We start from the raw sequence: 14,814 nt of genomic DNA, 5'->3' as shown, positions 1-14,814 counted from the left end.
CCTTAGATCTGACATTACACAGCATCAAGAAGGCTGATTTTGTTTTCTTGTCTTGCCAAATATCTATGGGGAACATTTAGTTCTTTTATAAAAAGGAAAAAAAACAAACAAACTTTGTGTGTGCATGTAGATTTTGAAGACTGACTTGGTGAGTAAGTTTCCTAGATTAAAAGCCAGGTGACAGCTCCTTCCTGGCCCAAGAGAAGCACAGAGCCCTCCTTTTGCAATTCCTTGGGTAGTTCTCACATCATTTCCAGACATAAGAATCTGTAAGCTGAGACCCCATCTGTGGGGACAGAGTCCCAGAGAGCAGTTTGCAGGCTCTCGGCCTCACGTGGAAAGGTGCTGGCTCCGGTAGTAGATGGTCATCAGCTGTTACTGGTTAGCCATTAGCCACTGATACAACTGCCGTGGCTAAGCTAGCAAGCATGGATTGTGCATTGCGGATTGCAGAGAGGCGGATGGCAGTTAGCAAGTGAGATTGGTTGGCAGAGAAGTGTATGGTGGGTTGCAGATTATGTGGCTCCTCCCTGTGTCTCTGGCCCAGCCGCCAGCGAAACTATAGTGGTATGACCCCCCATCTATGGCTCCGTGGGTGTTCCTTTTTGGCCTCACCGTGTCCTGCGTTCTTATGCGGGAAGTGGGACCAGAGATCCTGCGTGATACCCTGCATGACACCATCCTAGGACACTGGCCCCCAATGGCCACTTTCAACAATCAAGGCTTCCCAGAATCGCCATATGGGGAAGGAAAGTGGATTACTACAGTCCTTATGGAAATTAATCTGGTAGCAACCTGCTGAAATTAAAACTCTACATGCCCTTTGCCCCAATAATCTGGGAAGGACATATGAATAAGTACAAAGATATTTGTTGTTATAGTGTAGCCTGTGGTGACAAAACACTGAAAATGTGTCGGTGAGGATGTCGAAAAATTGGACCCTGCTGCACTGTTGGTGGGATTGCAAATTGGTGCAACCACATGGAAAACAGTATGGAGGTTCCTTAAAAAGTAAAAAATAATGCTGCCATATGACCCAGCAATCCAACTTCTAAGTATACATCTACAAAAATCGAAAGCACAGTCTCAAAGAGACACTCGTATATGCACACTCATGTTCACAGCAGCGTTTTCCATGATAGCCCAGAGGGGGAAGCAAGCCAAGTGTCCATCAGTGCCTGGATGGATAAACCAAATGTGGTATGTCCATGCAATGGAATGGTATTCAGCCCTGAAAAAGGAAGGAAATTCCAACCTGCTACAACGTGAAGGAACTCTGAGGACACGGTGCGAAGTGAAATAAGCCGGACACAAAAGGACAAATGCTGTATGATTCCACTTATATGAGGTTCCTAAAGATAGTCAAATTCATAGAAACAGAACGTAGATTGAGGATTTCCAGGGGCTGGAGGAGGAAGGGGATAGGGAGTTGTTGTTTTTGTTTTTTTTTACAACTCACCATCGCGCTTCTGCCGCCGAGACCAAAATGCGGGAGTTGTTTTTAGTAAGGACAGAATTGCAGTTTTGCAAGATTCTGGAGATGCATTGCACAATGAGGTGAATGTACTGACCACCAAACTTTACACTTAAGAATGGTTAAAATGGTTTCACACAGTGTGAGGGATATAAATGATAAACGTCTAAGTTTTGCTTTGTCTTGTGCACCTGAAACTAATAAAAAAAAAAAAAAGAATGGTTAAAATGGTAAATTTTATGTTATGTGGTTTTCACCACAATTAAAAAATGAAAAGAAAAACACACCCAACATTGAAAACAACGTAGCCATTAATAGGGCCATGGTGGGAGGAAATGTGGGCTCTCCGTAAGGGACTACTGTGCAGCTATGGAGAGGATGACTGAGACCAGTACTCACACTCCAAGCTACAGATAAACGTAAGTGGCAGAGAACGTAGAGAATGAGGCCCTGCTTTGTAAAGTGCTCAGCCCAGTGCCTGGCACACAGCTGGCACTCACTAATGCTGGACAATGTGGTTATTTTGTGCCCCTCCAGCACTTTCCTGCCGGGCCTCGTGGGCTGGATCAATCGCTTCTTCTTCTGGCTCCTGTTCACCAGGAAGAAAGAGAGCAGCAACCTCAGCTACAAGATCTTCACCTATGAGTGTCGTTTCAAGCAGCATGTCCAGGACTGGGCCATCCCCAGGTAGGGACTGCGTGGGCCAGGCTGGGGTGGGTCAGCTCCCCTGCAGTCCTCACCACCACCCGAGCACGTAGACAGCCAACCAGGCTCCAGTCCTACCCATTATTAGTGGGAGGGCAAACCAGAGGCCCTGGGGCTCCTTCCGACACATGTGTTCCAGGCCATTCTGCCTCTCAGGGAAGACCAGTCATGGAATCCCCCACCCCATTCTCCCCGTCAGCCCCTCTCCAGCCATGAGACCAGGTAACGGCCGGCTTGGGCTTGGAGCATGGGGCTTCCTGCCGAGCTTCTCGTTCTGCTGAAAGACTGTCCCCTATCTCAGGCCCTCGGTCAGCAGCGCGCACCCAGCCTGCCAGGGGCCAGTTCTCTGCCTTGGGAAGGACCCCAGCAGGGACCTAGGCTAGGTCTGGAGCCCCAGATCACTGTACCTGTTCCTCTAAATTTCCCTCTCTCCATCTCTCTCCAGGAAAATTAGGGGTGGTACCAGGGCTTAGGGGATGTTCTTGTCACTGTGTTCAAGGGCTGGAGCCAGCAGACTCTCCAGGTGGGAATAGCAGACAAAGTAGAAGTCTTAGAATCAGAGTGACTTTCCTCTGTCTGAAGAAGAGGAGGCCAGGGCTATGGGCGGAGACTTGAAGGGAACCCCTGATTGGGCGGGGCCTGGGGACTGAACCAGGAGCAGTAGGTAGACCTCCAGGGCCACATTCACAGGCTCTGCTTCCATGGGGAGGACTTTGAGAGAAGCCACAAGGAATAGGCCTCCTCAGGAACTGGGAGCCCGTCCCCAGGTATGGCCGAGCGAGTCTGAGGCCCCACTCAGCTGGGAGGCCATGCACGGCCTCATGTGATGGCTCCCAGAGGTCCCTTACTAAGCTCTGGGTCTGTCGCCCTGGGCTGAGTGCAGAGAGAAGACCAAGGAGGCCCTGCTCGAGCTGAAGGCCGTGCTGGAGGCCCACCCCAATGTGGTGGCCCACTTCCCCGTGGAGGTGCGCTTTAGCCGGGGGGACGACATCCTGCTGAGCCCCTGCTTCCAAAGGGACAGCTGCTACATGAACATCATCATGTACAGGTGACTGGCTCCCTGAGAGGGTGGGGTGGGAAGCCGGCCCCTCAGCTTTGAAAGGACCCCTCTCCTTCCCCATCTTCAAATCCACCTTCTCCAGCGAGAACGGCCCTGATCCTGGCAGCAGAAAACAGTCTCTCTCCTTTGGGCTCTTACACATTTTCTCTTTATACTCATATGATATCTGCCATTTCTAGCCTGTATTATGTTAATATAATAGTTAATATTAATTATTAAGTGATGTTAGTATAAACAGCTACTATTTGTGAAGCTGATATAATGGAATGGAAAATACATGCTATGTCTGGTACCTACTCTAGTCAATGATTGTGACAGCCTAGACTGCTGTGCTGAGAAGGATGCTGAAGTAGGTTGAACTTCGGCAGAAAAGAGGATGTACCAGGTGCTGTGCTGCTATCCTGTGCCCACACCTGCCTAATCTTTTCCCCAGCGGTCTCCATTGTGAGGCCTAGGGACATGCATAGTTTAAGAAGCAGGTCTTTTCCAAAATGTCCTGCCTGTTCCCATCTCTTATCGACAGTAGCGCTTCTCTGACTTGGCAAAAGAAACTCATACCTCTTGCCCAGCCTGAGTCTGACGTGGTGTATTTCTCCAGCATATAAAAATCCCACACTTGTAGATAGGAGTCCCAGAATCCAGGAAAGAGGTTCTGAAAGATGCATCCAGCGGGGAGCATGTAGGGACAAATGTGGCAAGGCTCAGACCTCATCTGTCTGTCTATTTATCTTCTCCCTACCTGTGAATCCAAATTCAGAAATGAAAAAGTTGCCATGGGAATGCATCTTAACATGTTTTGTTTTGTTTTTTAATTTTTAAAAAGTCTGACTTCACCTTTTTCCGTTAGTAAGTCTGACTTGACTCGTGGGTTGGGTGGTGAGGAGTGACCAACTAGGTTATATGGCCTCGCTTTCCATACATTGAATGAGGTGATTCTGAAATTCCTAGGTTTTGTCAAAAAGATCTGAAGTATATATATATATATATATATATATATATATATATATATATCTGTGTATCTATACATAATATAGTATATTCTATAGATTATATAATCATATATATATATATATATATATATATATATATATATATATATATATAGTTTTTAATTGGGGAACAGTGTGTTTTTCCAGGACCCATCAGATCCATGCCAAGTAGTTGTTTTCAACCTAGTTGTGGAGGGCGCAGCTCACTGGCCCATGTGGGAATCGAACTGGCAACCTTGTTGTTAAGAGCTCACCCTCTAACCAACTGAGCCATCCAGCTGCCCTGCCATGAGTTCTTTCAGTATAATAATATATTTTGCAAAAGAAAAGCATACCTCTCACCCAGCCCTAAACTTATGGTGTATTTCTTCAGTATATAAAAACCCCAAGCTTATAGGATGCCCAAGGGACAATTCAAGAATGCACAGTTGTGGGGAATCCCAGAATCCAGAAAAAAAATCCAAACATTATAACTACATAATAATATATAATTAATTATACATAATATCATTATATTATGTATTGTGTATATATACACAACACTTTTTGAAATTATTTAAAATTGTAATAACTTCCAGATGCTTACTAAAAAATATTGGAGGATGCAAACTTTTTCAAATCCTTCATGGGACGAGCAATGACCAAAAGCCCTCAAGTTGCCAGGGCATTGCTGTCCGTGTCCTGTGGGCACAGCTGCATCTTGATTTCCAAGCAACCTGCAAAGTTCCAGGTGTGACTCAGAGAAGGTGCCAGATAACTGTGGGGGTGGTGCAGGCAGGAACAGGGCCTCACCTCCTTCTGCCCTACCCCCAGGCCCTATGGCAAGGACGTGTCGCGGCTGGACTACTGGCTGGCCTACGAGACCATCATGAAGAAGGTCGGAGGAAGGCCCCACTGGGCCAAGGTAGGGCTTCCCAGTCCGAGCTCACCGCCGTGTGAGCCCGGCAGCTGCTTTGAGCCACAGGTTCCTCCAGAGGGCGCCCCTCTATGCTGTTTCTCTGCCTGCCCTAGACGGGTGCTGGAAAAAGTGGAGCTGAGCGAATCACAGGAAGGAGAGACTCCACCAGACTCAGCTTTCTTCTGCATTCGTGTTCCAACAGCCCAGTGATTGTAATTCCCTCAGAGTTCTCAGAGAAATTCCTCCTCTTCCACTTCATTTGATTCTCATAGAACCCTATGAGCAGAGTAAGGCAGGGGTCAGTGAGCCCATTTAACAGAGAGGAACCCGAGGGTCTCTCAGAGGTGATGGGACTTACTAATGAGCAGTAAAATTGGGGCCAGAGACATCGCTGCTGTCACACGGCCTGAGGGTAATGAGAATGGGGAGTTAATGCTATATTTTAACTGCTATATTTTAACACCTTTCATTTTTACTTTCCCAGAACTTGCTCCCTTCTGTTTGGGTCTCTACATTATGTGTACGTGCATGTGTCGTGTGTGTGTGTGTGTGTGTGTGTGTGTGTGTGTGTGTGTGTGTGTGTACGCACTTGTGGGTATGGGTATATGCATTCCTGTGCATGCATGTGTGTGTGTCCTTGGGGGTAGGGGTTATCACACATGCAGACACTTGGACACAGGGGTGTCTGTTTGCAGCCCCTCTGTAATACCAGCTCCAGGGAATGAGGCCTGGTGTATCTGGTTGCTTCCACAGGCCCACAACTGCACCCGGAAGGACTTTGAGAAAATGTATCCTGCCTTTCCGAAGTTCTGTGCCATCCGAGAACAGCTGGACCCCACTGGGATGTTTATGAATGCATACCTGGAGAAGGTGTTCTACTGAAACAGAAAGAGGAAACAAGTCGAGGCTACCCCACCCACCCCCAGAGTGACCTATGATGAGGTTAAAGGCTCAGTGTCCCACTGGCCTGATGGGCAACAGATCTTTCCCCCGGGCCCCCTGCTACAGAGCCCTAAACTGCTCTGCCCAGCAGTGATGGGCCTGCTTCTGGGCGGGAACTCCTACTTCCTTTATCCTCACAGCAACCCCATGCAAGGAAGAGCACCCGAGTCCCCATTTATATCTCTAGGTGGCACCCCGTTTTCCTGAGCCTACAATGACCACATCCTGTTTCCCCAGGAGAGAAAGAAGCCCCAAAATGTCATGTTTGTCTAGGAGCTCAGGGATTCAGTCACTCATAGATTCCACCTGCCAGCTGGCTGTTTGTAGCTCCAGGTGTCCCCTCTCCAACCCTCTCAGGAAAAGGCCCCATTGGCATATGTTTGGGCACTGAAGTCTTGCATACTGTGCTCTGCTTCCTTTCAGTCTTGGGGAGGTCTTTCAAATGCTCAGGTGAGTGCCCCCCTGCCCTAGAACTGCCCTCTCCCACGTGGGTCCACCTGTCCATCTGACCTCCATAGCCTGACCTTCAGCGTGTCTGTTTCAGGGGATGTTTGGGAAGTGGGACTCGCCTTGCCTTCTTTTTAATAAAGGTCAAACATTGGTTCACCCTCTGATCACTCCTCTTTCTGTCCAAGGTCATCCTTTGGGGCTCACTGAATCCCTGGCTTCCCTCCGGAGGCAATGGGTCTTGGACTAACCTGGAAAATGCTCTTTGTGTTCCTTTTGCTAACGTAGTTTCAATTCATCTCTGACCTACTGCCTATTCTTTCATGGCTTATTCGCTGAACATCTACAAGGTGCCAAGTGCTTTGGGGAATTAAAAAAGCCTTAAGACAGGTTTTTGTCTTAAGGTTGGCTCATGTGAGCCAAGCCCTCAGGAAACTTATATTCTAATCATATATCTCATCAGAGGTTAATATCCAGAACATGTAAAGAAGTCTTACAACTCAACAGCAACAAAAACAAACACCCAGTGGGCAAAGGATTTGAATAGACATTTCTGCAAAGAAGATATACAAGTGGGCAACAGCACATGAAAAGGTGCTCAACATCCCTAATCATTTGGTTAATGCAAAATAAAACCACAGTGAGATACCACGTCACACCCATTAGGATCACTATTAAAAAAAATTTTTTTTTAAATAAGCGTTGTCAATGACATGGAAAAATTGGAATCCTTGTGCCTTGCTGGTGGGATTGTAATATAATGGAGCAGCCATTGTGGAAAACAGTATGATGGTTCCTCAAAAAATTAAACATAGGGTTACCACATGATCCAGCAATTCCACTTCTGGGGATACATGTAGAAGAACTGAAAGCAGGGACTTGGAGAGATATTTCCACACCCGTGTCTACAGCAGCATTATTCACAATACCCAACAGGTAGAAGCAAATCAAGTATCAACTGACAGGTGATTCGATAAAGGAAATGTGGCATATACATACAGTGGGATGTTACTCTGTCTGAAGAAGAAAGGGAATTTTGACACATGCTATAATATGGATGAAACTTGAGATCTTATAGTAAGTGAAATAAGCTAGCTACGAAAAGACAACTACTATATGAAGTAGCTAGCATGTCAAATTCATAGAGACAAAGTAGAATGGTGGGAATGGGGAGTTAGTGTTTAATAGATAATTTCTGTTTGGGAAGATGAAAAAGCTCTGGAAATGGATGGTGGTGGTGAAGCTTTCTCAACAAGGTGAATGTACTTAATGCTACTGACCTTTTAAATGATTAAAACGGTAATGTTTCATTATATATTTTTTACCCCAATAAAAAAAAGAAATTCGTATTCCCTGGACATCAGGGAAACACAACTGATGTGCATAGGACATTAAACAGTGATACCAGGGAGAATGTGACGGCGTCAGGGAAATGATATAGCGTGAAGGCCTGGCCAGCCCTCCAGGACTGAACTTCTTCAGGTAGCCTGGTTCAGCAAAAAAACCCAAGTCCATGGCCATGAGAGCAAGAACTAACCCTTCAGCAGGACCAGCTGTGTAGTTTGCAGGGCCCAGTGCAAAAAAATTAAGAATTTCAAGACGGTGAGAGCAGAACATTAAATTCAGCACTGCCCAGGTTGTGCCCCTGCAAAACCCACCCTGCTCACCACCACCAAGAGTGGCCATTCGTTTTATGTGTTAACTTACTATAGTACTGAGTTATTTCATCGAACACTAATCTAGGTGTTGCTCTGAAGGTGTTTTGTAGACATGGTTAACACTTACAATCAATTGACTTTAAGTAAAGGGAATTATCCTTAGTAATGAGGGTGGGCCTCGTGCTATCAATTGAAAGGTCTTAAAAGCGAAAACGGAGGTTTCTGGGAGAAGAATACATTCTGCCTCAAGAACTGACTGAGTTCCCAGCCCCACAAATTTTAGGCTTGGGAAGTCATGTGAGCCAATTCCTTGAAGTAAATCTAATATAAATATATACCTTGGTTCTAGTCCTCTGGAAGACCCTGACTGATACAGTATATAAGGAAAGAGATGGATTAGTGAAGTTAATGCAAAGCTAAGCATAACAGGCTAAATCTTGAGGCTTTGGAAATCATGGGGTCCAAATCACTCCCATGTTCTACAGATGAGAGAAGGGAAGAAACTTGTCCAACATCACACAGCAAGTTAGGAAAGGCAGTGCCTTCAAGTTTTCAACCAAAGTATGTCTCACAGCCCTGTATTTTCGATAATTTAAATTTAAATTTTAAAATGTCTGAATTTTGTGTTCTATTCCATTATGTAATTGTGTTATAAAACTTTTTAAGTTACATTTTATCTTCCAACTCTTTTTTTTTTTTTAAAGATTTTATTGGGGAAGGGGAACAGGACTTTATTGGGGAACTGTGTATTTCCAGAACTATTTATTGGGGAACAATAGTGTGTTTCTCCCAGGACTCATCAGCTCCATCCAACTTGACTTGTCAAGTTGTTGTCCTTTCAATCTTAGTTGTGGAGGGTGCAGCTCAGCTCCAGTCGCCATTGTTATGTTGCAGGGGACAGAGCCCACCATCCAGCAACCTTGTGGTTGAGAGCCCGCGCTTCAACCACCTGAGCCATCTGGCCACCCGGGAGCTCAGCTGCAGCTCATTGACTTCATTCTAGTTGTTGCGGAGGGCGCAGCTCGTTGGCCCATGTGGGAATCGAACCGGCAGCCCCTTTGCCCAGAGCTCATGCTCTAACCAAGAGCTCTGGATGGGTTCTCTGAGCCACCCATCCGCCCCTCTTCCAAATCTTTAAGTAACATTTCTGCTCTAGGAAGGAGTGCCATGTTTGTGCCGTGTCCTTCTGGCACCTCAGATCTACCCCAGTGGGAGAAGTACAGACATTAAGGAACATATTGCAATGGCTTAAGTCTGAAACCTTGAAATTTAGTAAAACTTCAATTTATAGACTGTTAAGGCAAAAAAGTGTTCTGGAAAATAGACTTTCTAATTAGCAGAGAACGCAGACATTCTTTCTGGTTCTGGCTTTCGATGCATTTAATTTACTCTTCCTTTGATTTGGAATCTTTTGATGCCTGAAGGTCACCATTGCCCAGAAATTCTTATTGCAGAATCCTTTAGATACTGAGTGGTGTGTATTGAGCCTATGAATTGGGCTCCTGAAGGCGTCCCTGGTACAGATCCCTTTTCTCTCCTCCCTCGCTTCCTCCTTACCAGTTATGTTCCAGGTTCCCACTGGCTGTCTTCTCCTCTCTCCCAGCGCTGGCCTAACTGTCTAAGCTTCAGGTAGCACGAGCCAGCCCTGCCCCTGTGGTCAACAGTCTCCTCATCTCAGGAAACTTGGAAAATCGTGGTGCTGCGGCTTGGAGCCTCATGCTCAAAGACTGGACTTCTGACAGTGAACAGTGATTGCCAGAAGCATCTAAGAAGAACTAGGATGGAAAGATGAGGAATGGTGTCTTCCTGGGCCAGTGTGAAACTAAATCAGAGTATAGCATCGGGCTATTGGGCCATGAGTGCTTCTCAAAGTTGAATTTGGGGTGAGAGATCACCAGCCAAAAGGAAACGTGCAAATTTCACCAAGGAGAGTGTGGGGCCTCACGCGGAAAGGTGCTGTCTCCGGTAGTAGATGGCTATCAACTGTGACTAGTTGGCCATCAGCTGTTACTGTTACAGGTTATCCATTAGCCACTGATATAACTGCTGTGGCTAAGCTAGCAAGCAGGGATTGCAATTAGCACAGCGGATGCAGTTAGCAGGGCGGATTGCAATTAGCAAGTGAGGTTGGTTGGCAGAGAAGCGGATGGTGGGTTTCGGATCGTGTGGCTCCTGCTTCCTGTGTCTCCAACCCAGCCGCCAGCGAGACTATAGTGGTATGACTCCCCTATCTATGGCTCCGTGGGTGTTCCTTTTTGGCCTCACCATGTCCTGCATTTTTATGTGGGGAGCGGGACCAGAGACCCCGCATGACACCCTGCATGACAGAGAGTAAATGAATTGTGGGCAGCTTCTCCACTCTGGGAGGCCCCCTGTCCCCTACACTTCACAGGTGCATAGTAGAAAAGGAGGGATCCAGGTGAGCTCTGAGGGTACCAGAGGGATGTACCACCACTCAGAAAGCCTCCCAAAATGCAAAGATGAGGGACATTTAAAGGCCCAAGACAGATGCCCCCTTACTTCACTTCTAGGTGTCTTTGCATGGGGAGAATCCCAAACTGGCCTTCAACCTGGCCATTTGCCTGAGCTGGGCCCAGAAGATAGATAAAGGGATGTGGGTAGGTGGAGCTGACTGGAGGGAGAGAGCAGCAAAGCCTGCCATCAGTGGGAGCGCAGCAGAACTAGTCCAAAAGGTCAGCATCCGCCTTCAGCCCCAGAGCAGTGACTCAAGTCGCCCCCTGGTGGTAGCTGTGCGGCCACAGCCGAGGTACACAGAAGGAAAGAGCAACCCCCTCCCACCTAGACCCTGTCTGTGCAGCCTGCTAGTCCCAAGCTATAAAGTGACCAGAAATGGCACAGAAAAGGGAGCAAACCCTGATGGAGGCACTAGAGGGAGCTGCTGAGAGAAAAATGGTCTCTACCTGACAGTAGGTTTCAAATTTGGAAGGGGTGTCTCTTGATTGCCTACAGAGATCATACCTGTAGGTCTCCAGTTACTAAAATGAAACCAAAGACAGGAACTACTCCAAGGATGGGGGAGTGGAAGCTGGAAAAATAGCTACAAGTACCCAAATCCCAAGGGTCTTTGAGGAACCCACGCACTACAGGGGAAAAAACTAGAAGGCAGTTCCTGAGCAAAGCTGCACTAAATGTCTGACCCTGGCTTACTTTGGTTTTTATATTGGCTTTCTTTGCCCCATGGCAGGACCTTCCAGACGCCAAGAAAAGCCCAGACATTTCCAGAAAATCCCCAAACATAATTATTCAAATTGTGGTTTGTTTTCATTTTTGACATCCACAAATGAATGCCCTCACCCCGAGTGAGATAATGTTGTACTGTGCTCCCGGTAATGGCAGGATGCCACTCTGGGCAGGTGGGCTGGTGATGGGTGCAGGTTTGAATTTGGAGAATGAACAGCTTCCGTTGATGTTGTCATATGATTTCAATTTCTATGATTTTATATACATAAATATGAACGGGGCTGAAGGCAACTGTTGAGCATTGGTGAGCCCTCCGTGGTGGAGGCGGGCAGGAGTTGCTGGGCAAACTCCGCTGTTGCCCACCCCGCATTGAGCAATGTGATAATCTAGGAGGATTATGACCGAGCAGTTGAGAATATCTCCGACGCAAACAGCAAGTTCATTATTAACTTTGTAAATCCGTTCCATGTGATCTGGTATTTATTATTATCATATCGATTGATTTAATAGCTGTTAGTTCTACTAGTAAACTCTGCAGACCCAAGTCCTTTTTGTGCTGTCTTTTGAATTATTTAATACATCCTGGGTTTGCCAAGCTATTTTATTACAGCTAGAATATACCAGGCAAATGCTGACTCTGGATAGGATGCTGAGGTGGGAAGCATTGGGCACGTAAAGGTGGCAGTGGGGACCTCGTGAACCCTGGAATCAGACCTGGGTTCGATCCCAACTCTGCCGCTTACCCGCTGAGTACCTGCAAAGAAATGACCCCTGTTATTTCTACAACGTGATTCTCATTACCTCTCACGGGTATACTTCCCAGCTGAACCTCATGATTAACTGTGGTAAAGAGCTCCTGGGATCTGTTTGTTGTGGAGTTTGAACTCATTTGGAGGCAAACTTGAAACCATTTTAGTCATTCTGACCACGGTTCCCATTACTTGGTAATATCTCAAGCAGATTGTTTTTTCTGGGAAAATCTCACAGTTAACAAACAGTTTACTTTGGACCATTAATCTCATGTCCAAATCAAAGCTCTTCCCCTCACCCATTGGAGAAGGAGGGGTGGAGGTGAGGGGCACACACTCTACCTCTCACTGTCCCTTCTGTTCTGAGCCCCGACAGTAGGAAGGAGGCTTGGGCCGGCTCTGTCCTCCTCTCTCCCTGGTCAAGCTCTTCTGAGGTTACCTGGGGTCAGAATAGTCTTGTTTGATCTGGTGACCTAGACCAGAAATAGCTACAAGTACCCAAATCCCAAGGGTCTTTGAGGAACCCATGCACTACAGGGGAAAAAACTAGAAGGCAGTGTCTGAGCAAAGCTGCACTAAATGTCTGACCCTGGCTTATTTTAGTTTTTACATTGGCTTTCTTTGCCCCATGGCAGGGCCTTCCAGAGGCCAAGAAAAGCCCAGACATTTCCAGAAAATCCCCAAACAGAATTATCGAAATTGTGGTTTGTTTTGCAACTGCCAGGTGGTTTCCTCCAGACAGGATGATGGTGTCATTGGGTACTGTTATATGGTGAGCATTTTCCTTCAATCCTGTCAGTGTGACTCTGTAATCATAGTCTAACCCCTGTGGAGATGATGTCAAAAGCCTAATTGGAGGCCCTTTGGGAGAGTAACGTCTGAACCAAATAGTCTTTCCATCGCCCCCACCCCACCACTTGGTGGTCAGCTCTGTTCTTCACACCCAGGCCTTCCTGGTCACACACTCACAAGACTCTTTTCTAACGAAGGCTACTCCAGAAAGTTGTTGTAATGTAGGGTAAATAACCCCTGCCTTGAAGGCAATTGTGGGGACCTAATGGAATTACAGGAATCAATTGGCCCAAGTGTTAGAGCACTTTCGTTAGCCCATGACTGCTGGTTACAGTTGCGCAAGCTGCACACTGCACAACTCCATGTCGGTTCACCCTTTAGTCATCAGAGATTATACCTTATTCGTTTTCTGGCAGAGGCCTATCAAGCATCAACATAGGGACTCACAGCAGGGTTGGTGCCACCCAGGCAGATGGCAAACCCTCTCTTCTCAGAATATCAAGGCCTGCTCCCGCTTTGCCATAAGAATCCTAGAAACCAGGAGCTCATTATCCACAGCCCCCTGCCAGAATTACCCACATCTCATCATGCACCTTGGTGATCTGGTGTGCCGCTTCTAGTGCCTTAGGCTGGAACTTCTGTCAGGGATGGAGGGATATCCGAGGACCCTCAAACAAGACAACTGTGCAAAGAGGGAGAAAGGAGGGACAGAAGGTCCCAGGGAACCTCAGAGTCAGCTTTAGGCTCTGTCTTTTCGGGGGCTAATCTAGGAGACTTTAAAGAGTGTTGCATAAAAAGAAGCAACAGCTGGATACAATGATTGCCAGAATCTAGCAACATAACAATGGAAAACAGAAAATAGTTTTTGAAACATGATGTGTGACATTCATGTAATATGTAATTTACAATGATGGTCATTTTAACACATGCCTTCTGAATCCATAACCCTAATTTATATATAACATTAAAGAAATCATGTTAACTTTACTCTAAATTTCCTTGATAGAAATACTAGCTCCTTTGGACATAAACTAACCTTCAGAATTTGTTGCTTGTGTGGCAGAGGTGCTTATAACTTAAAAGAGAGAGATGAGAGAGGGTGACCTAAGAATATTCTTAGGTTATTAGGTAATTTACATGTGGACTTCATTACAAAGTTGGGATACAGCCAGAAATTCTTTCCATTTGAAGTATATTTGATGAACAGAATTTTATAATTAGAGAATAGAGTTGACCATTGAACGAATCGGGTTATGAGCACTAACCCTTCACGCCGTCGAAAATCATTTATAGCTATGTATTCAGAAGTTAAAAAGCTTGCTGATTTAATGTTGAAGTAAGCACCATGGTTAGTCAGGGCCACCTGCTGGCAGTATAGGGTACTGCAGCCCAGCTATATTTCAGATTGAGCGAATAGTCTTCAGGAAAAACCCTGGCAGAGAGAGGAGAAATTCCCATGGTCGAAGGAAAGATATAAAAGTTTTATGGTTTGACAGTGGACAAACAATGCCAGTTAAGAAGGTGCCACAGGGATTCCAGGCTCTTACAGCTGAAATGAAAACTGCCTCATTTTTTTTGGGGGGGACTACAGTCTCCATAAGGAAAATATCAATTATGTATTACTCAGTATGCCTTATTATGACCCTTTCCTCATGCTAATTTTCAATGTTATTCCTTCAGGATATTCCCTTCACCCGAATCAGAATACATCAAGTGTTTTATAATGGAATGGAAAAGTTTCACTTTTCAGAAATTTATTTTTGTTGGCTGTTAGAACACATCTCTCTTCCTAAAAGCAAGAAATCCTTGCATTGGCTCAACTGCATCGTGACACTCCTTTTATTTTCAACTATATAATACCCCCATACCATCTTAGCCACTGCTTTTGCTTTTCTACTT

The 14,814-nt window shown here is 46.0% G+C and overlaps 1 protein-coding gene across 1 annotated transcript in view; it reads left to right on the top strand.

Annotated features, from left to right (window-relative positions):
* LOC109448116 (L-gulonolactone oxidase) overlaps positions 1-6,655 on the top strand; it is a 29,756-nt gene extending 23,101 nt beyond the window's left edge. Inside the window, exons 9-12 of the mRNA XM_074338370.1 lie at positions 2,012-2,161; positions 3,063-3,227; positions 5,042-5,132; positions 5,880-6,655. Of these exons, the coding sequence (XP_074194471.1) occupies positions 2,012-2,161; positions 3,063-3,227; positions 5,042-5,132; positions 5,880-6,008 (535 nt within the window). The 3' untranslated portion in view covers positions 6,009-6,655. The remainder of the gene's footprint in view (positions 1-2,011; positions 2,162-3,062; positions 3,228-5,041; positions 5,133-5,879) is intronic.
* The last annotated feature ends 8,159 nt before the right edge of the window (positions 6,656-14,814 follow it).

This window comes from Rhinolophus sinicus, linkage group LG07, assembly GCF_036562045.2.
Source record: "Rhinolophus sinicus isolate RSC01 linkage group LG07, ASM3656204v1, whole genome shotgun sequence".
In the NCBI taxonomy this organism is placed as follows: domain Eukaryota; kingdom Metazoa; phylum Chordata; class Mammalia; order Chiroptera; family Rhinolophidae; genus Rhinolophus; species Rhinolophus sinicus.
Note: the sequence above shows the minus strand (reverse complement) of the source record. Positions and strands in the feature narration are given on the sequence as shown.